At 44.7% G+C, this 23,485-nt stretch overlaps 1 protein-coding gene across 1 annotated transcript in view; it reads right to left on the reverse strand.

The window, feature by feature from the left end:
- LRP5 (LDL receptor related protein 5) overlaps positions 1 to 23,485 on the reverse strand; it is a 397,037-nt gene that overhangs the window by 48,514 nt on the left and 325,038 nt on the right. Inside the window, exon 16 of the mRNA XM_069223040.1 lies at positions 2,522 to 2,731. Within this exon, the coding sequence (XP_069079141.1) occupies positions 2,522 to 2,731 (210 nt within the window). The remainder of the gene's footprint in view (positions 1 to 2,521; positions 2,732 to 23,485) is intronic.

Consider the following 23,485-nt stretch of genomic DNA (forward strand, 5'->3'; position numbering starts at 1 on the left):
CATGCAGGGCGGTCCAACAGCCGGGGTGCACGCGGAGGGAATACGCCAGGGGAGGGGAAAGATCTTTACTGAGTATGTATATTCCGGTGCCTCACTGACTCCTAAAACTAGCCAAGGAGTGAAATGGAGCGGCTAATCTCACTGCGGGGACCACCGTTCAATCAACCCCACTTTCGACCCCCTAGGAAGGTACAGCGTGTCAGGAACTTCTGTAGGTCTTGAGCTCCGACTCGAAAAAAAAAAAATATATATATAGTAACTCAAAAAAGACATAAATGAGTTACATCTTACACAACAGATCAGAAAGGTGAAGAGAGACGACATGTAGATGAGCGGGTGTGAGAGAACATGGCCTGCCTGGTGGCGGACGGGCGAGGGGTACAGAGATGAATGACAATACTTTAGGTGAGGTAGGAATTCTGAAAGCCTCACACAGACACACTGACCTCACCAGCTCGTTTCGACCCCTGCTCAGAATTCACAAACCTCAAATTAAATTATCCTCGCACTGGACTGGTTGTGCTAACTAAATCCTGTTTATATTACAACACAATGAAGGCAAGCAAAAAGTCGACTTTCCAAGGGCACAAAAATAAGCTCATCTTTCAGCCCGGAAGGGTCGTTTCTGCTTACATGTGTGTTCCAAGGAACAAAGATAGAACATTTTTTGGAACTTAAATAAATAAATCCCTCTCTTACTGTTCATAATTTTAATCTCTAAAATATTTCCAATTTACCTCTGAAGTAAGTGTTTATTTTCTTTTAATTTCCTTTCATTCCTTTTAAACAAGATAAAACAAATATACGGGCCTTTAAAGTATTTCTTTTCTTAAAGAAAAATAGAGGTCAACTCCTTGACAACAGACAAAATATGCAGTTTTGGTCAGTTAACTAACTAGCAGCTGAGCACGGAAGACTGCACTGGGCGCAGGATGCTATTTAAATGGACAGGGACACTGTGGCTAGCACTATGACGGAAGGTGTGGGCGAGTGTCACAATGAGAGCAAACTGTTACGATCAAACCATATTGAACACCACAAGGCATCTCTGGATAGCTTCAGCTGGGACTGACTTGCTCCAAATCAGAGCGCTGCTGACAAAAATAAACTCACAATATAACAATAGAATATTGTTGAGGCATCAGCGGTTGTGGAGCCTTAAGGCTTCAGTCACCACTCAACAATAAAATAATAGAATATTGTTTAGGCATCAGCGGTTGTGGAGCCTTAAGACTTCAGTCACCTAAAAAAAAAAATGAAAAACCTTAATTTTCAACGCTCAACAGATCTGGCTTTGCATGAACATCAAAATGCGTTTGTGACTAACACCATAAACCAGATTAGAACACTGTAGCACTGGCTTTCACCTGAGGAACCTCTTAACTTTTAGTTTTAAGGTAGGTGCACATTTCACTAATATAAGAAACAGTAGATTATAATAAAAGGTCCTTAGTTTGATTTAAAGGTCACTCAAAAAGACATACATGCACATTCCATCCCAATTTGCAAACATGGTGCATTATGGGGTGGAACGATGTAGCCTTCCTACGGACAAGTCTCCCTCAGACTTTCATAACAAGTGAGCAAACACCCCAGTGCTTTTTAAACCTTAGATTCCACCATCTGCACAGGCACGAATACAGAGGCTGCTTAACTGTCTCAAGGTGTAAGCTGAGTTTATAGTGGGAACACGAAAGTGCCATGGACAGTCTTTTGTGTTCTAACATTTCTTAGGACAACGTATGGGTAAGTCATCTGGCACATAAGACCGGCAGGCTTCTGTAAATTACTCCTAGAATAGTATATCCCAAGCTCTCCTATCATTCAACACCAGCCACCGGCCCTGGTAAGGGAATTTTGACATCCAGGGTCACACGCTTCAAGGCAGTGGACAGACGAATAGCAAACAAACAACTGAGCACAGGCAAGAGCAACTGGAGGGTCACCTGACAGGTTGAAGACTAGCTGCCATATTTTCATACTAACAGCCAAGAGACACTGTCACTCTTCAGGACTAGCTGACGTCTTTCAGTGTTAATGCAAATACTCCAAGTCTTGTGTTCTTTGTTTAAGGCAATTTCTACACCTTTTAGGGGCTCCATCTGTTAAAAAAAGAACTCCTGAAAACAACCTTAATTTGTGTGTCCAGGATGTTCAGCGCTCAGCCATCCTCAAGCTCGCTTCTTCTAATTCAGATACTATTATATACAGTCAAGTTGTTCTAGGGCCACAAACAAAAGTGACCTTCTCCTCCTACTGAGCTGAACCGTGAGCTAAATTTAGAAACCAGACAAGATTCAGCACTACTTTTCTCGTGCAACATTTTTGCTTGATGGCTGCCATCAGTGGGTCTGCTAGACCTGTCATACCAGGCAAATGAGAATGGCCAGTCTGTTACAGCAGATGCTGCTTTGCGAAGCTTGCACAATCCCAAATGCTGCATCTTGAATATCTGACATTTATAATATCCTCAGTTTCATAACAGAAAACCATCAATATGATTCAAACAGTGTCAACTTACAAAACTCTTCCATATCGATTTCCTCAACTGCATGAATGCTTGTGAGGTGGGCAATGCGCCCCTGAATTCTGGTCCTTCTGTAGCCATTTGTCTTCTCAACTCTCTCGATCATCTGCTGCTGGCGGTCGATCCAGTAGAGATGGTCTCCGAGTACAGTCAATCCCATGGGCTGTAGAATGTTGGAGTCTTCCAATGTGACACGATTTGCTCCTGGTGTAAACAGAAGATGTTAGTTCCACACACCATGTACTTGCGTCACTAAGGCACTGGGTTGGGGGACGCCTATTGCTTTGGCATGGTAAAATTCCAGGAAATCTTATCAGAAAAATCTAGCATTCTTATAGGTAAAACACGTTGCAAATCTGCTCAGCAAGTCGAATCATAAGGTTGAATTCTGACTGGTTGCTAGCTGATCAATAACTACCACAGGTAGTAACACCGATTACCAACCCATGAGATCCTCTATAGTTTTGCAAAAGAGAAGCAGTTAGGTGGCCTCTCTCTCCACACATCCTTTTAATGTCAGTGTAACTTATTTGTATGGGATGGGGAGATCCTGGCTCATTTTTGTCGGGCAAAGAAGTCCCTGCTTCTCTTCAATGATTTCTAACAGGAGCATATCCTACAACAGCATGGTAGGAAAAACATCTCAAGATATCACTGTAATCCGTCACCATCCTCAAATCGCAGTATAGGAGAGGTCACCCCCTCTTAGCTACTGATAAGGCACGGGTACACCTATCTTCCTTGGATAACATGGTATAATTACTTTGTACATTCAATTCACAGGCTATACTCTCCCATATAATCATCTGACGAGCCAACGCCACATTAAGATGAGCTTGCTAGGGTCTATGAAGCTTACCCTTCTCCGTGCATAACTTAACAGCAGAAGTTGTAGTAAAACTTTCTTTGCCTAGCTTCCTTAAAATATGGATTTTCATTAATGGGCTTACAACGAAGTCTATATACCTTGGAGATTTTGACTAGAATTCATTGGTAAGCAGATCTACATATGAAACAATTTATTTTGCAATCTTTTTTTCAGTTGCAACTCTTTTAGAGCAAAAGTTTGGAGTCTCACTGTAAAGGCATATGGAGGCCCTAATTTGGACTAAAGAAAAACAACAAATATTCTAGTTTACATGTGCAAAGGGCCAACCAATAGCTGTTGCGTTCAAGGTTGTAATCCACATTTCCTTACACCAGCCAGTGGGGCAACAAGGACTACCAACGTAGGCTATTGAGGGACATGCCCAAAACTTCCAATTAATTGATGTGCTATTCAAGGTTGGCACGTGTTGTCAAGGGAGAGGGCGAGGGGCTGGGAAGCTGGCTCAGGATGGTGCCCAGCACGAAAGATATTCCTATAGTTAAGTCCTGACTTTAAGATCCTGATGCTTACAGAGTTAACATTTTGCTACCTTGGAAGCATGCACAGTATTATATCTAGAGGACGACGTTGTGAACACATTCCTAGAGAGTTTGCTAACGTTAAGAAATGTATTTGCTAACAGCAAGATCCTGCCATAATGGACACATTTTTTACTTCATAACCCAAGAAAGCTAATTAAAATTAGATCCTTGATTTGAAAAAATTTCACCGGCTCTGAGAACATATTGCATTTTGGCAGCTAACCAACCTCAGTGTTTTCATCGTCTGCCAAGTAATATGAGCAGTGGTCTTACTTTTTACTGGTAAAATTCTTGAACTATGGTTTTCCAAACCGTTTTTGTAACACTAAATCCACAAGATATTCTTCTGTTACTTAGATTCGACGTCACCAGCGCATTTGATAGAAAATGATCTGTATCTGCACACATTCGCTTCTAAAAATTATCAGGCAAACCTTGCTATCAAAACAAACACGTTTACCTCGATGATTTAAATAGATCTACTCAATACAAATTGCACTGAACATTGCCAGTGACACACCAGGCTTTGCTTAATGTTTCTTCTGATTTTGGTTTGCATGGTTCTCCACACTTTACCTCCGATGCTTAAATGTTTTTCATTTCAGAAATTCCAAATGTTTAAGTTTTGAAAGGATACAATGAGTTACGGTTCCGCTTGTGTAGGAATATTCCAAACGCTCATGTGAATGACAAAGAATCTAAGTATTCTCTGCCCGCAAATCCCAACCACGGCTCTAACGCAAGAAGTACAAAAAATAAACAAACAAATCTAGAAAACGATCTCGTTAAATCTTTCGGTTATAATTTGAAATTCCAAACCACCACATGGTTCTGCTCCGTCATTCCTGCATTTTCTGAAGGAAGACAAAACCCATCTTCTGAATGAACATCCTATTCATTAATAGCCCTAGCAGAAAATAGCCCTGCGCTTGACCTCAACCATAAGAGGCGCCTGTCTTGATTAAACTCCAGTACAAAATGTACTCTTTCATATGAGCTCGACTCATTCCCTACTCCCTGTTCAGTGCGCCGTTGTTTCACAGCAAGCTTGCGCTGCAACCAAGATATACAAACATTAATACTGTGGAGGATATCCATGCTTATTACCCCAACACAGAAGAACCAATGAAGAGACAAGAGCAGAGAACCAACGTAGAAGCAGCAAAATATAAAATCTACTGTATGCATGTGTTATTGTTTTTCTTTTTAGAGTAGACCTTCACGGAAGGGTATTTTGTTATGAATATTTATGAGGCAGTAGAAGTGATGCAATAAAAAGTGAGAGCTTAACACACAGCCAGGTCTTCAACAATTTCCTACTGTTGAGTGAGGAAGAATCCGTTGTTAAATTCAGCGTCATTCTATTCCACAATGTTGGCCCTTTCTACAGAAAGTCGGACGTGCACAGTAATATGAGAAAAAACTTTGATACTCTGAGGAAGAAGATCTTAGAATATAACTGGATTTGTAGAAATACATTTTTTGAGATACAGAATTTTAGCAAGGGTCAAAGTAAATTTAAACAAAGGGCGGCCTTTTCAAGACCCTGTGCCACACGCCATTCTCACAACAGATGCATCAATGATGGGGTGAGGAGCACATCTCAACAATCACAATATACAAGGACAATGGGACAGTCAACAGAAACAACTACATATAAATCACTTAGAGCTACTAGCAGTCTTCCTAGCACTAAAAGCATTTCAACCTCTTCTAGCTCACAAGCACATTCTTGCCAAAACAGACAATATGACAACAATGTACTACCTAAACAAACAAGGGGGAACACACTCATCACAACTATGCCTCCTAGCACAAACAATTTGGCATTGGGCAATTCACAACAACATTCGCCTAATAGCGCAATATATTCCAGGCATTCACAATCAATTAGCGGACAATCTTAGTCGAGATCACCAGCAAACTCACGAGTGGGAAATACATCCCCAGATACTACTAAAATACTTTCGCCAGTGGGGGAGACCAGACAGATCTGTTCGCCACAAAACAAAACGCAAAATGCCAAAACTTTGTGTCCATGTACCCACACCCTCAGTCCAAGGGCAATGCTCTATGGATCAATTGGTCAGGGATATTTACTTACGCTTTTCCCCCTCTCCCACTCATTCCTTTTCTAGTCAACAAACTGAGTCAAAACAAACTCAAACTAATACTCATACCGCAAACCATGGTACACCACACTTTTGGACCTCTCTGTAGTACCTCACATCAAACTTCCAAACAGACCAGATCTGTTAACACAACACAAACAACAGATCAGGCATCCCAATCCAGCAATGCTCAACCTAGCAATTTGGCTCCTGAAGTCTTAGAGTTTGGCTTTCTAAATTTCCCAAATGAGTGTATGGAAGTCATTAAACAGGCAAGAAAACCGACCACCAGGCATTGCTATGCTAATAAATGGAAAAGGTTTGTCTTATACTGCCAAGCAAAACACATCACACCGTTAGATGCCTCCATACAAGACATTGTAGGTTATTTACTACACCTACAAAAAGCAAATTTAGCTTTTTCTTCCATCAAAATACATCTCACTGCAATCTCTGCTTACTTGCAGATTAAACACACAAAATCACTATTTAGAATACCAGAAATTAAAGCCTTTATGGAAGGACTAAAAAGGATCATACCTCCAAGAATCCCACCAGTACCCTAGTGGAATCTTAATATTGTACTTAACACGATTCATGGGTCCACCTTTTGAACCCATGCATTCTTGCCAAATCCAATTCTTAACTTGGAAGGTGGCATTTCTAGTAGCTATCACTTCACTACGAAGAAGTTAGTGAAATACAAGTTTTCACTATTAAAGAACCTTTCATACAAGTACACAAACATAAAACAGTTCTCCGCACAAATCCAAAATTTCTGCCAAAAGTCATCTCACCGTTTCATTTAAACCAAACTGTGAAGCTCCCAGTCTTCTTCCCACAGCTAGACTCAGTAGCAGAAAGAGCACTAATGTACTATATAGACAGAACAAAACCATTTCGTAAAACTAAACAATTGTTCGTCGCTTTCCAAAAACCCCATGCTGGTAACCCTATATCCAAACGGGGCATAGCCAGAGGGATAGTCAAATGCATACAAACTTGTTACCTAAAAGCTAAAAGAGAGCTACTCATTACACCAAAGGCACACTCCACTAGAAAGAAAGGAGCAACAATGGCCTTTCTAGGTCACATACCAATGACAGAGATTTGTAAGGCAGCCACTTGGTCCACACCTCATACGTTTACCAAACACTACTGTGTAGATGTGTTAGCAACACAACAAGCCACAGTAGGACAGGCTGTACTAAGAACATTATTTCAAACAACTTCAACTCCTACAGGCTGACCACTACTTTTGGGAGGATTACTGCTTTGTAGTCTATGCAAAGCATGTGTATCTGCAGCTACACATGCCATCGAACGGAAAATGTCACTTACCCAGTGTACATCTGTTCGTGGCATGTTCCGCTGCAGATTCACATGCGCCCTCCCACCTCCCCGGGAGCCTATAGCCGTTTAAGTTGCAATTAGAAATTGTATATATGTAAATAAATATTCCTTTAGCACAAACTATGTACATACATATATATTCCATGGCATGGACATCTTTACTATTCTCATTCTACCACTCCTACCTCACCCTATGCGGGAAAACAATCTAAGATGGAGTCGATGCCCATGCGCAATGGAGCCGAAAGGGTGGAGTCACTCGGTCCCGTGACTCGAAAAGACTTATTCGAAGAAAAACAACTTGTAACACTTCGAGCCCAATACTAGATGGCAGGAACAGTGCACACCATGTGAATCTACAGCGGAACATGCCACGAAAAGATGTACACTGGGTAAGTGACATTTTCCATATATATTATTATTATTTTTTTTAAACTCTTTTTATTTTAATTTTTTTAACCGGTGCATACCAGATTAAAAAAACAATTCATACAGAACAGCACTGTACTTTGGCACCATTAGTAGAGAAAAAAAAAAGCTGTAAATCCCTCCCTTCCCCCCTAGAAGTCCCCACAGACATTCAGAGATATCCTTAAACAGTTCTTGATGTGGCCTCATTTCTCCAGCATATGAGTCCCAGTCCCACCCCCAAATCCACAGTGTATAGTCCTCACCTAACTCCAGTAGAATCACAGAGTTTATCTCCCTACAGAGATAGTGAGTGGTAAGTCATCCAAGCGCTCCATACCCTTCCGAACTTTCTCGGTCAGCCTCTGTTTGTGTATGTTACCTTTTCTGCCATCATGAAGCCATCCATCCCTCTCCTCCACGTCTCTACCATGTGTCAAGGCACTACTCCCCGCAAACGGGCAACATCCCGCTTAGCCACCACCAACCCGAGATTGCAGAATATGAGTGTAGCCCTGGGCACATCTACATCATTGGGGATACCAAGGAGGATAAATTTGGGGTCAAGGGAATCAGCACCGAGACCAACCCCTGTAGTTCTGCCACAATCTTCCCCCAGTATTCTTGCAATACAGGGCAGCCCCATATAGTATGGAAAAAGGTGCCAATCTGCCCCTGACATTATTTACAGTTCGGGTGTTGCGCCCGTTTCATAGTATATAGACGCTGCCTATCATAATATACCCTATGAAGGATCTTAAACTGGAATAATCGCAGCCTGGACCTGATTGAAACTTCACGGGGAAACATCAATGCAGCTTCCCAGTCTATATCCTCCATGTCCCCTAAGTTGGCCTCTCACCCGTCTGCGTAGTCTACCAAGGGTAGTTGGCATATTGTTAACGGTCTTGTACACCATAGAGATGGCTTTAACAGTTAACTGCTCTGTCAGCAATCTACCTTCCAGCGGGGCATATTCCGGTAATTCCCTCCCTGGGAGACCCTCCGCCCTCCACGCATGCCTCAGTCGAGCATAATAGAAGAAATGCATCTCGTTGTGCCCATACATGGCCCTCAATGATTCAAAGGCCAAAAGATCTCCCCTTCCAACACATCTCCTAGATTGGAGATTCCAATAAGATCCCACACCTCGAATCCGATCAATTTGCCAATTTCCAACAGCCAGCCACCTTCCCACGGGGGGGGGGGGGTCATCCTAGTGGGTCTGCGTGTCCAACCCAGCACCTTGGTAGCCCTAGCTGAGGCTCCCAGAGCCACCTGTGTAGCGGGCAGTAGCCGCCTCACTCCCTCACCGCCCTATAAGTTATGAGGACACGATCTCCTCTCCCACTGTAGTATCTCCAACCTGAATGTAGGGTGATCACCGGGGGCCAATATTCAGTCGTTAATGTTGATCAGGTGCGCCGCCCAATAATATGCTTCCACATCTGGCAGAGACAGGCCCCCGTTATATTGATTACGTTGTAGGGTTTTGAGCGCAAAGCGCGGGTGTCTCTTCTACCATAAAAAGGACTGTACATCCCTCTCCAGAGCAGGGAAACCCCCCAGGGGAATCCGGTAAAACATGTTTTGTAAAACATATAATAACTTTGGTAGAGGGATCATTTGAAACATGGCCAGCCTACCCGTCAACGTAAGTGGGAGACACCTTCCGCCCCACCCACCCCCCAACTGCTCCATATCAGCTCAGCACATTTCAGTCACCCTCCCTAAATTACGGGCATGACCGAGATCTGCCATATGTGTCATAAATATGCCAAGGTATATCCCTCACTCAAGTATTTTAGTTGCCCTGGAAGGTGTATAGTACTGATTTATCCCAGTTAATCTGGTACCCAGAATAACTTCTGTACTCTGCAAAAATCTGGAAGAGTCTCGGCAGAGAGTCTAGGGGTTTCGCCACACAGAGGAGTATATCACCTGCGTACAGAGGAGTATATCACCTGCGTACAGGGAGATGCATTCTTCCTCCCTACCCTCCTCTGTTAGCGTGAACCCATATAGCTCAGGTGGGTACAGATCTTACACGCTAGGGATTCTATGGTGAGGGCAAATAGCAAGGGGGACAGCCCTGTCTGCTGCCTCTTGCAATAGGAAACTCTGACGAGAGGGTCCCATTGACCCTGTCCGCAGCCACCGGATTACATTAGAGCAGCCGCACCCATTCCCAGTATCTAGGGCTGTAAGGAAATGCCTCCTTGGCATGGTTACCCCCTGACTTTTTGCCTTTGCTGATGCTAAGTTTTTATTTGAAAGTGTGCTGAGGCCTGCTAACCAGGCCCCAGCACCAGTGTTCTTTCCCTAACCTGTACTTTTGTTTCCACAATTGGCACACCCTGGCATCCAGGTAAGTCCCTTGTAACTGGTACCCCTGGTACCAAGGGCCTTGATGCCAAGGAAGGTCTCTAAGGGCTGCAGCATGTCTTATGCCACCCTGGGGACCCCTCAATCAGCACAGACACACTGCTTGCCAGCTTGTGTGTGCTAGTGGGGATAAAGTAACTAAGTCGACATGACACTCTCCTCAGGGTGCCATGCCAACCTCACACTGCCTATAGAGTATAGATAAGTCCCCCCTCTAGCAGGCCTTACAGCCCTAAGGCAGGGTGCACTATGCCATAGGTGAGGGCATAAGTGCATGAGCACTATGCCCCTACAGTGTCTAAGCAAAACCTTAGACATTGTAAGTGCAGGGTAGCCATAAGAGTATATGGTCTGGGAGTCTGTCATGCACGAACTCCACAGCACCATAATGGCTACACTGAAAACTGTGAAGTTTGGTATCAAACTTCTCAGCACAATAAATGCACACTGATGCCAGTGTACATTTTATTGTAACATACACCCCAGAGGGCACCTTAGAGGTGCCCCGGAAACCTTAACCGACTACCTGTGTAGGCTGACTGGTTTTAGCAGCCTGCCACACACCAGACATGTTGCTGGCCACATGGGGAGAGTGCCTTTGTCACTCTGTGGCTAGTAACAAAGCCTGTACTGAGTGGAGGTGCTTCATACCTCCCCCTGCAGGAACTGTAACACCTGGCGGTGAGCCTCAAAGGCTCACCCCCTTTGTTACAGCACCCCAGGGCACTCCAGCTAGTGGAGTTGCCCGCCCCCTCTGGCCACGGCCCCACTTTTGGCGACAAGGCCGGAGGAGATAATGAGAAAAACAAGGAGGAGTCACTGGCCAGTCAGGACAGCCCCTAAGGCATCCTGAGCTGAGGTGACTCTGACTTTTAGAAATCTTCCATCTAGCAGATGGAGGATTCCCCCAATAGGGATAGGAATGTGCCCCCCTCCCCTCAGGGAGGAGGCACAAAGAGGGTGTAGCCACCCTCAGGGCTAGTAGCCATTGGCTACTAACCCCCCAGTCCTAAACACACCCTTAAATGTAGTATTTAAGGGCTCCCCAGAACCAAGGAATGGAGATTCCTGCAACCTAAGAAGAAGAGGACTGCTGAGCTGAAAAACGCTGCAGAGAAGACGGAGACACCAACTGCTTTGGCCCCAGCTCTACCGGCCTGTCTCCCCACTTCTAAAGACACTGCTCTAGCAACGCTTTCCACAGGGACCAGCGACCTCTGAATCCTCAGAGGACTGCCCTGCATCTAGAAGGACCAAGAACTCCTGAGGACAGCAGCTCTGTTCACCAAAGACTGCAACTTTGCAACAAAGAAGCAACTTTGAAACAACACGCGTTTCCCGCCGAAAGCGTGAGACTTGGCACTCTGCACCCGATGCCCACGGCTCGACTTGTGGAGAACAATCACTTCAGGGAGGACTCCCCGGCAACTGCAAGACCGTGAGTAGCCAGAGTTGACCCCCCTGAGCCCCCCACAACGACGCCTGCAGAGGGAATCCCGAGGCTCCCCCTGACCGCGATTGCCTGCTTCAAAGACCCAACACCTGGTAAAGGCACTGCATCCGCAGCCCCCAGGACCTGAAGGATCCGACCTCCAGTGCAGGAGCGACCCCCAGGTGGCCCTCTCCCTTGCCCAGGTGGTGGCTACCCCGAGGAACCCCCCTCTTGCCTGCCTGCATCGCTGAAGAGACCCCTTGGTCTCCCATTGATTTCAACTGGAAACCCGATGCTTGTTTGCACACTGCACCCGGCCGCCCCCGTGCCGCTGAGGGTGTACTTTCTGTGTGGACTTGTGTCCCCCCCGGTGCCCTACAAAACCCCCCTGGTCTGCCCTCCGAAGACGCGGGTACTTACCTGCTGGCAGACTGGAACCGGGGCACCCCCTTCTCCATTGAAGCCTATGCGGTTTGGGCACCACTTTGACCTCTGCACCTGAGCGGCCCTGAGCTGCTGGTGTGGTAACTTTGGGGTTGCTCTGAACCCCCAACGGTGGGCTACCTTGGATCCAAACTTGAACCCTGTAGGTGGTTTACTTACCTGCAAAAACTAACAAACACTTACCTCCCCCAGGAACTGTTGAAAATTGCACGGTCTAGTTTTAAAATAGCTATATGTCATTTATGTGAAAACTGTATATGCTATTTTGCTAATTCAAAGTTCCAAAAGTTCCTAAGTGAAATACCTTTCATTTAAAGTATTGCTTGTGATTCTTGAACCTGTGGTTCTTAAAATAAACTAAGAAATGATATTTTTCTATACAAAAACCTATTGGCCTGGAATTGTCTCTGAGTGTGTGTTCCTCATTTATTGCCTGTGTGTGTACAACAAATGCTTAACACTACTCCTTTGATAAGCCTACTGCTCGACCACACTACCACAAAATAGAGCATTAGAATGATCTCTTTTTGCCACTATCTTACCTCTAACGGGAACCCTTGGACTCTGCATACTATTCCTTACTTTGAAATAGTGCATATAGAGCCAACTTCCTACAAGGGCCCTCCCCAAATTTCTCAAAAGTTAAATCCAGGAAGGCCAATGCACCACGTCACATGCTTTTTCAGCATCGAGAGCCAAAAACGTGTGTGGGTCCGAGCGGCGCAAGATGGTATGTATCCAGTTGTGTGCGCCTCAGGTTATATCTCGTTGACCGTCACAGCATGAAGCCAGATTGGTCCCTGCGAACTAACTGGGTGACAACTCACTGGAGGCGTGTCACTAGTACTGTGGCCAGCACTTTCACTTCTACATTAAGGAGGGAGATCGGCCTATACGATGTACAAGACATTCTGGGTTGGCCCTCCTTGTTAATAACCACTTTTTCTGCTGTCCTTAAGTCCAGGGGGGAGTGTGCCCTGGTTTCCTGCCTCCAGGATCATGGGCACGAGATTGGGGGGAGGGCTAACAGAGATCGCCAGCCTTTTGAAATGCTCTGCTGGGAACCCATTAGGGCCTGAAGCTTTCCCTGAGCGCATCCTTATCATGGCCGTTTTGACCTCCTTTAAGGTAATGTCCCCTTCCAAGGTTTCCTGGGACTCAGCCTCCAAAGTTGGGACCACTATGCTTTGTAGGTATTCCCTTATGTGGTGTGGCTCCTTTAACTGGCTTTGTAGGTATTCCCTTATGTGGTGTGGCTCCTTTAACTGGCGGGCCCAGTACAAGGCCCGATAATAGTCGGCGAAGGCCCCTGCAATTCCTGTATTCGAGGAAACCCGAACCCCCTCCTGGGTCTCCACCTCATCTACCAACCTCGCTTCCATTTCTTTCCTATCCAGCCAGGCCAGAAGTTTCCCTGCCTTACGTTTCATAGTCTGTGCTGGGCAGTACGTTATCGAGCTTTACTTTCCGACTCCGCCACTGCTCTATATTAGGCCCTAACTAACTCCAGGCGACGAAGGGCAGGAGGAGCTGGAACCTGTGCCAGGGCCCCCTCTGTCTCCAGGAGTTGCTGCTCGTTTTTTTCCAGCATTTCAGACTCCTTTTTCCTCTTCTGTGCCACTAAGTTCTGCGCACTGTCCCTTATCACTGTCTTGTACGCCTCTCAGTGTATCACCAAGGACTTAATTGTCCCCAGACTTTCGCTGAAGTATAGTTCAGTGTCTACACTGAGCCCATGCACCCCCTCATAGTCTTGCAAGTCCCAAGCCCTTAGCTTCCATCTTTGGGTTCTCCTCTCTGATTTCCCAATCTGTAGCGTCAGGGGGAGAGTGGTCAGACAAGCTCTGGGCCGGAGCCACTTCCTCCTTTCTGTCTCTTTCGGATAACCGGGGTCCGACTGTTTTAAGATTTGGATGATGCCGCTCCACTCTTTGGTGATCGACACACTCTCCATGGCGTGTCTCCATCTCCTCTCTGCTGCTTCCAGCCCCTGCTCCAGGGGCGCGACCGGTCCCGCCATCCCGTGGCCCGGGGGACCCCGGATCTTCTGCCAGACTCATTGCCACCTCTTCCAGACAGTTGAGGGAGTTCCTCTAGCCACTCGCATGCATCCTCTGGGGATTGAAAGAAAAGTGTTTTCCCTTGGAAGATGACTTTTAGTTTGGCTGGGAAGAGGAGCATGTATTTTAGTTTGAGGTTACGGGGTTTGCCTTCACAGAGTTCTGTTTGTGGCATGTTCCACTGCAGATTCACATGCTATGCACTGTTCCTGCCATCTAGTGTTGGGCTCGGAGTGATACAAGTTGTTTTTGTCTTTTCGAGTCACACCACTATACTGCGGCTTCCTAAATGTCCCTCTGTATTGGGATGAGTAAAGCGCTCCCATCGCTCTGGCTGTATCAGTGTCCTTTTTGATTTTCTCTATGGCTGTGTCCACTCGCGTGCCAAATGGCTGTTGCTGGCTCAATGGCATGTTGAGGACCGCCTGTTGAATCTCCGGTTTAAAACCTGATGATCTAAGCCATGCATGGTGTCTAATTGTAACTGCAGTGTTTATTGTTCTTGCAGTTGTATCAGCTGAATTTAATGCAGACTTTATCTGGTTATTAGTTATTGCCTTTCACTCCTCTACCTGCTGAGCTCTTTTTTGATATTCTTTGGGGAGATGTTGAATGATGTCGTTCATCTCATCCCAATGAGCTGTCATATCTTGTGAGGAGGGCCTGTGAGTTTGCAATGCGCCACTGATTGGCTGCTTGTGAGGCTACCCTCTTTCCTGCCGCATCAAACTTTTTACTCTCCTTATCTGGAGGGGGTGCATCTCCAGGTGACTGCGAGTTTGCCCTTTTCTTCGCCGCGCTTACCACTACTGAATCTGGGGGCAGCTGTTGCGTGATAAATATCAGGTCAGAAGGTGGTGGTTTATAATTTATTTTCTACCCTTGGTGTTATGGACCTTCCCTTAACCGGCTCCTGAAAAATTTGATGGTCATGTTTGAACATACCTGGGAGCATGGGTAGACTTTGGTATGATGTGTGTGTTGAGGACAATGTATTAAAAAGAAAGTTGTCCTCTAGTGGTTCGGTGTGCATGCTTACATTGTGGAAAGCTGCAGCCCTACTCAGAACCAGTGTGTAGGAAGTGCTATCTTCAGGTGGAGAGGGTTTAGACAGATAGCACTCTGGACTGTTGTCTGACACAGGGTCATCATAAAGATCCCACGGGTCTGTGTCTTGATGTGACTGCACAGTGTGTGTGGGTGATTGTGCAGTGGGTGTAGCAAATGGCGAAACAGTTCTTTGAGGAGAATGAGGAGGAGAATGTGCTGGAGAAAACTGGTGTGGCGGAGATTGCTCTCTTGGCACTTTAGCCTTTGGCTGAGCAGTGTCCAAACGTACTTGGAAAGCCAGCTTCCTTTTAAATTTGAGGGAAGATGCCGTGAGGATCTTGCCAGTGTCTTTATGGATCTGTATCCTGGCTTGTCTGTCATCAAATTCCTCCATTTGTTGAAGTTCTTCCTCAAATCTGTGGCTTTCTTTAAGCTGTTTAGAAAGTCCATGTTCTTCAGTATATGATGCTCTTTTTGGCTCCGAAGCCGGTTTTTTAGGTACTAAAATGCCCATGGTGATAATAGGCCTCGGTTCCGAAAGAGTCTTTCGGGGTTTCGACTCGACGAGTCGGTGTCAAACCTTTTCGGAGACTGTGTCTCGACTCGAGTCCGAAGGCTTCGATGCGGGTATGGCCTTTTTCGGTGCCGAAGGTGTTACCTGGTCACCTCTTGATTTTTTCCGGGTAGATCAATGGCCTTCCGGCAGTGGCGTCCCGAGGCCTTTTGTTAGGTCTTGGTCTGGGGGTCTGGGTTGGGGCAGGCGTACTCACATGCTGGCCTGCAGTCGGTGGTGGGTCTGCGTCGGATTCTTCCAATCGGATCCTTGAATGGAGATGGCCATCTCCTCTTCTTCGATGCTCTTCGACACCATTTGTAGTCTTCTCGCCCTTCGATCCCTCAGGTTCCCCTGGCGGAGACCAAGAAATTAGCCAAAATACACATAAAAACATTTTTTTTTTTTTTTTTTAATGGGAAAAAAGGGCTGCCGAAGAAGGCTTGTGGTTTTCTCCCTGAAAATGGCATCAACAAAAGGTTTATGGTGCTAAAATCACCATCTTCCCAGCTTTCAAGAACAGGCAGACTTGAATCAGAAAATCACATTTTTCAACACAATTTTGGCATTTTACTGGGACATACCCCATTTTTACTTTTTTTGGTGCTTTTAGCCTCCTTCCAGTTAGTGACAGGAATGGGTGTGAAACCAATACTGGATTCCGGACAGCTAAGCATTTCTGAAATGTAGACACAATTCTGAATTCAGCAAGGGGTCATTTGTGTAGATCCTACAAGATTTTCCTACAGAAAATAACAGCTGGAAAAAAAACAATTGAAATTGAGCTGAAAAAAACAGCCATTTTTCTCAGCGTTTTACTCTTACGTTTTCTTGCAATGTCAGATTTTTTAAAGCAATATACCGTTACGTGTGCTGGACTCTTCTGGGTGCAGAGATATATATGGCTTGTAGGTTCATCAAGATCCCTAGGTACCCAGAGCCAATAAATGATCTGCACCTTGCAATGGGTTTTCATTCTATACCGGGTATACAGCAATTCATTTGCTGAAATATAAAGAGTGAAAAATAGGTAGCAAGAAAACCTTTGTATTTCCAAAATGGGCATACGATAAGGTATTGATCAGCAGTGGTTATTTGCCCATCTCTGAATTCCGGGGTGCCCATACTAGTATGTGAATTACAGGCCATTTCTCAAATAGATGTCTTTTTTTTTTTTTACACACTGTCTTTCATTTGGAAGGAAAAAATGTAGAAAAAGACAAGGGGCAATAACACTTGTTGTGCTATTCTGTGTTCCCCCAAGTCTCCCTATAAAAATGATATCTCACTTGCGTGGGTAGGCCTAGTGCACACGACAGGAAAGGCAACATGGACACATCACATTTTTATATTGAAATCTGACGTGTTTTTTGCAAAGTGCCTAGCAGTAAATTTTGGCCTCTAGCTCAGCTGGCACCTAGGGAAACCTACAAAATCTGCACATTTTTGAAAACTAGACACCTAGGGGAATCCAGGATGGGCTGAGTTGTGGGGTTCTGATCAGGTTCTGTTACCCAGAATCCTTTGCAAATCTCAAAATGTGGCCAAAAAAACACTTTCCTCACATTTCGGTGACAGAAAGTTCTGGAATCTGAGAGGAGCCACAAATTTCCTTCCACCCAGCGTTCCCCCAAGTCTCACGATAAAAATGATACCTCACTTGTAGGGGTAGGCCTAGTGCCCGCGACAGGAAATGCCCCAAAACACAACATGGACACATCACATTTTGACAAAGAAAACAGAGCTGTTTTTTGCAAAGTGCCTAGCTGTGGATTTTGGCCTCTAGCTTAGCAGGCACCTAGGGAAACCTAGCAAACTTGCACAGTTTTGAAAACTAGACACCTAGGGGAATCCAAGATGGGGTGACTTGTGGGGCTCTGATCAGGTTCTGTTACCCAGAATCCTTTGCAAACCTCAAAATGTGGCCAAAGAAAAACACTTTTTCCTCACATTTTGGTGACAGAAAGTTCTGGAATCTGAGAGGAGCCACAAATGTCCTTCAAACCAGCATTCCCCCAAGTCTCCCGATAAAAATGGTACCTCACTTCTGTGGGTAGGCCTAGTGCCCGAGACAGGAATAGATCACACAACGGTCAATGTTGGTACTTACATGACACAACTGTTGACCCTGGGGTGAGCCATTCCTTACGCAGGCATTAGGTATAGGCACTCAAGTGGGGTAGTGTTTTTATCAGGACAGGTGAGGAATCACTGGGTGGTAGGAATTTTGTGGATCGCAGCATATTCCTGTAGTCTGTGTGACAGAAATGCAAGAAAAATAGAGTTTTTATTCAACATTTCAGCTTTGCAGGGTATTCTGGGTAAGAAAACTTTGGGGAATCCACACAAGTCACACCTCTGTGGACTGCCCCGGATGTCTAGTTTACAGAAATGTATAGGTTTAGTATGTTTCCCTATATAGTCGCCAAACCTAGGACCAAAAACACAGGTGCCTGCATAACAAAACCAGTTTGTTTTGTGATAGATAATTTTGATGACTCCACAATACAATTTGGGCAGTGGAATTCCTCCCTGAACTAAATTGGGGAGCTCCCAAGAGAGCACCCTCTCTGTGCTTGCCCCTGCATTCACCTGCTCTCTGGGCTGGGCTAACCCACTATTGCCCCGTTGCAGACTGTGCTTGCGAAGGGACAACAGGACTGCCCTCATCACCTCCCTCACAATTTACTGGAAGGAGTTATCCAATGGGACTCCTCCAACTGAAAAATCACTCCCAGAGTGTGCGCCATTGTCCTATCCCTCAGATGCTGTCTCAGTATCTGCTGTCTCAGTCTCTGATCCTATGTCAGAGCTGTCCTCTATAACCAGAGTGACGTCAGCAGCAGTCATCCATCAAGATGCCATCTCTGCTATTGGCTAAAATGTTGCTCTAAAACACTAGCCTACGTAGACAGTCACAAAATTGCTGGTGTTTGTGTATGATACGTGCAACAGTAGAGGCCACCTAATGTGCGCTTCTTCCCTCAAACAGCACGTTCTTTCAAGACACTCAAACACCTTGTCACATACCATTCGTCACAGAATTTAGCACCTCCCGCACCCAGTCCAACAGTCATTATTGGTGCTCCCACTCCCACGTCGTCCTCCTCAGATTCCCTCATTACCACCCAGCAAACCTGCTCTTCATCTCTCCATAGCCACCCCGCACATACATTTCATTTGTATTATAGCACAGGTAGTGGCTGACTTTACTAACATACTCAGCTATTTACTTAAAATACAGATTTGCTCTTTGCAGTAGTCATATAAACCTTCTGCGCTTCTTTATGGCACTAAAACTGCCACTAGACAAAAGTCTGATCCTTTTGTAGCAGAAACATAATCACAAAACTTACTTGACTTCTTTATTGCTGCCTAAAAGCTACAGTCGAAATGCGTCAGTTGAAGTGTGTGCACTGCTTTGAAGACGCAAGCTGCAACTGCAAGACAACTGGTGGCAAATATACATATATATATATGATATATATATAGATCACTTTTATATGTGGGTCTGGTTTTCCTGGGAGTCGATTGCAGCCCCCAGGGAAACCACACATGCACTGACAAAAGTGATAGATATATCTATATATATATATATATCTCTATATATGGAAAATGTCACTTACCCAGTGTACATCTGTTTGTGGCATTAGTCGCTGCAGATTCACATGCTGTGCACATCCCGCCATCTGGTGTTGGGCTCTGAGTGTTACAAGTTGTTTTTCTTCGAAGAAGTCTTTTTTCGAGTCACGAGACCGAGGGACTCCTCCCATTTCGACTCCATTGCGCATGGGCGTCGACTCCATCTTAGATTGTTTTCCCCGCAGAGGGTGAGGCAGGAGTTGTGTATGCTAGTAATAGTGCCCATGCAATGGAGTGAATACGTATGTACATAATGAAGTTTAAAGTAATATATTTACAAATTTACAAATGTTCAAGATCAACTTCTAAACGGCTACAGGCTCCCGGGGAGGCAGGTGGGCGCATGTGAATCTGCAGCGACTAATGCCACGAACAGATGTACACTGGGTAAGTGACATTTTCCGTTCGATGGCATGTGTAGCTGCAGATACACATGCTGTGCATAGACTAGTAAGCAGTTATCTCCCCAAAAGCGGTGGTTCAGCCTGTAGGAGTTGAAGTTGTTTGAAATAATGTTCGTAGTACAGCTTGACCTACTGTGGCTTGTTGTGCCGTTAACACATCTACACAGTAGTGTTTGGTAAATGTATGAGGCGTAGACCATGTTGCTGCCTTACATATTTCGTTCATTGGAATATTTCCTAGAAAGGCCATGGTAGCACCTTTTTTTTCTGGTTGAGTGTGCCTTTGGTGTAATAGGCAGCTCTCTTTGCTTTAAGATAGCAGGTTTGAATACACTTAACTATCCATCTAGCAATGCCTTGTTTTGAAATTGGATTCCCTGTATGAGGTTTTTGGAAAGCAATAAATAGTTGTTTTGTTTTTCGAATTAGTTTTGTTCTGTCAATGTAGTACATTAGTGCTCTTTTGATGTCTAATGTATGCAGTGCTCTTTCAGCTACAGAATCTGGCTGTGGGAAGAACACTGGTAATTCTACCATTTGATTCAAGTGGAACGGTGAGATCACTTTTGGTAAAAATTTTGGATTTGTCCGTAGAACTACTTTATGCTTGTGTATTTGAATAAATGGTTCTTGTATGGTAAATGCTTGAATTTCACTCACTCTTCTTAGAGATGTGATGGCAATCAAAAATGCAACTTTCTATGTTAAGTATTGCATTTCACAAGAGTGCATGGGCTCAAAAGGTGGACCCATGAGTCGTGTTAAGACAATGTTGAGGTTCCATGAAGGAACTGGTGGTGTTCGTGGTGGTATAATTCTCTTTAGGCCTTCCATAAATGCTTTTATGACTGGTATCCTAAATAATGAAGTTGAGTGCGTAATTTGCAGGTAGGCTGAAATTGCGGTCAGATGTATCTTTATTGAAGAGAAAGCTAGCTTTGACTTTTGCAATTGTAGTAAGTATCCTACTATATCTTTGGCAGATGCGTGTAAGGGTTGAATTTGATTATTATGGCAGTAATAAACAAATCTTTTCCACTTATTTGCATAGCAGTGTCTAGTGGTAGGTTTCCTAGCTTGTCTTATGACCTCCATACATTCTTGTGTGAGGTCTAAGTGTCCGAATTCTAGGATTTCAGGAGCCAAATTGCTAGATTCAGCGATGCTGGATTTGGGTGTCTGATCTGTTGTTTGTGTTGTGTTAACAGATCTGGTCTGTTTGGTAGTTTGACATGAGGTACTACTGAGAGGTCTAGTAGTGTTGTGTACCAAGGTTGTCTTGCCCATGTCGGTGCTATTAGTATGAGTTTGAGTTTGTTTTCACTCAATTTGTTTACTAGATATGGAAGGAGTGGGAGAGGGGGAAAAGCGTAAGCAAATATCCCTGACCAGCTCATCCATAACGCATTGCCCTTAGACTGATCTTGTGGGTACCTGGATGCGAAGTTTTGGCATTTAGAGTTTTCCTTTGTTGCAAATAGATCTATTTGTGGTGTTCCCCACATTTGAAAGTAAGTGTTTAGTATTTGGGGGTGAATCTCCTATTCGTGGATCTGTTGGTGATCCCGAGAGAGATTGTCTGCTATCTGGTTCTGAATTCCTGGAATAAATTGTGCTACTAGGCGAATGTGGTTGTGAATCGCCCAATGCCATATTTTCTGTGTTAGGAGACACAACTGTGTCGAGTGTGTGCCTCCCTGTTTGTTTAGGTAATACATTGTTGTCATGTTGTCTGTTTTGACAAGAATGTGTTTGTGGCTTATTATGGGTTGAAATGCTTTGAGCGCTAGAAATACCGCTAACAGTTCTAAGTGATTTATGTGAAACTGTTTTTGCTGTATGTCCCATTGTCCTTGGATGCTGTGTTGATTGAGGTGTGCTCCCCACCCTATCATGGAAGCATCTGTTGTTATTACGTATTGTGGCACTGGGTCTTGGAAAGGCCGCCCTTGGTTTAAATTTATACTGTTCCACCATTGAAGCGAGATGTATGTTTGGCTGTCTATCAACACCAGATCTAGAAGCTGACCCTGTGCTTGTGACCATTGTGATGGTAGGCACTGTTGTAAGGGCCGCATGTGCAACCTTGCGTTTGGGACAACGGCTATGCATGAAGACATCATGCCTAGTAGTTTCATCACCAGTTTGACTTGTCTCTTGATTTGGATACATGGTCTGTATCACATTGTGAAATGTGTGAACTCTTTGTGGACTTGGAGTGGCAATCCCTTTTGCTGTGTTGATTGTTGCTCCTAAGTATTGCTGTGTTTGACACGGCAGAAGGTGTGACTTTGTGTAGTTGATTGAGAAACCTCGTTTGTGGAGGATTTCTATGACATATTTTGTGTGTTGTGAACACCGTCTTAGCGTGTTGGTTTTGATTAACCAATCGTCTAGGTACGGGAACACATGTATTTGCTGCCTTCTGATATGTGCAGCTACTACTGCTAAGCATTTTGTAAAAACTCTTGGTGCAGTTGTTATTCCGAATGGCAACACTTTGAATTGGTAATGTATCCCTTGGAATACAAACCTTAGGTACTTTCTGTGTGATGGATGTATTGGTATATGGAAATATGCATCCTTTAGGTCTAGTGTTGTCATGTAGTCTTGTTGTTTGAGCAGTGGGATTATGTCTTGTAATGTAACCATGTGAAAGTGATCTGATTTGATGTAGGTATTTAATGTTCTGAGATCTAGTATAGGTCTCAGACTCTTGTCTTTTTTGGGTATCAGAAAGTACAGGGAGTAAACTCCTGTGTTTATTTGTTGTTTTGGTACTAACTCTATTGCTTCTTTTTGTAGCAATGCCTGAACTTCTAGTCCTAGAAGATCTATATGTTGTTTTGACATATTGTGTGTTTTCGGTGGGATGTTTGGAGGGAATTTGAGAAATTCTATGCAATAACCATGCTGGATAATTGCTAAGACCCAAGTGTCTGTTGTTATTTCCTCCCAATGTTTGTAAAACTTGGTTAGTCTCCCCCCCACAGGTGTTATGTGTTGGGGATTTGTGACCTTGAAGTCACTGCTTGTTTGGAGGAGTTTTGGGACTTTGGAACTTTCCTCTATTCCTTTGAAATTGTCCCCCTCTATATTGTCCCCGAAAACCTCCCCGGTGATACTGGCTCTGGTAAGTGGGCTTTGTTTGTGAGGTTGTGGCTTCTGTGGTTTGCCCTCGAAACCCCCCTCAAAATTGTGTCTTTCGAAATGTGCCTCTGCTCTGTGGGGAGTAGAGTGCGCCCATGGCTTTGGCCGTGTCAGTGTCTTTCTTAAGTTTTTCGATCGCAGTGTCCACCTCTGGCCCAAACAACTGCTGTCCGTTGAATGGCATATTCAGCACAGCTTGCTGTATCTCTGGTTTAAATCCTGATGTACGCAGCCATGCATGTCTCCTTATTGTTACTGCTGTGTTGACAGTTCTAGCAGCTGTGTCTGCAGCATCCATTGCTGACCGTATCTGATTATTGGAGCTACCCTGTCCTTCTTCTACTACTTGCTGCGCTCCTTTTTGGAACTCCTTGGGTAAATGTTCAATAAGGTGTTGCATCTCATCCCAATGGGCCCTATCATATCTGGCTAGCAAAGCTTGCGAATTTGCAATACGCCACTGGTTTGCTGCCTGTGCCGCCACCCTTTTGCCTGCAGCATCGTATTTTCGACTTTCTTTATCTGGAGGTGGTGCATCTCCTGAAGAATGAGAGTT

This window comes from Pleurodeles waltl, chromosome 3_1 (assembly GCF_031143425.1).
Source record: "Pleurodeles waltl isolate 20211129_DDA chromosome 3_1, aPleWal1.hap1.20221129, whole genome shotgun sequence".
NCBI lineage: Eukaryota > Metazoa > Chordata > Amphibia > Caudata > Salamandridae > Pleurodeles > Pleurodeles waltl.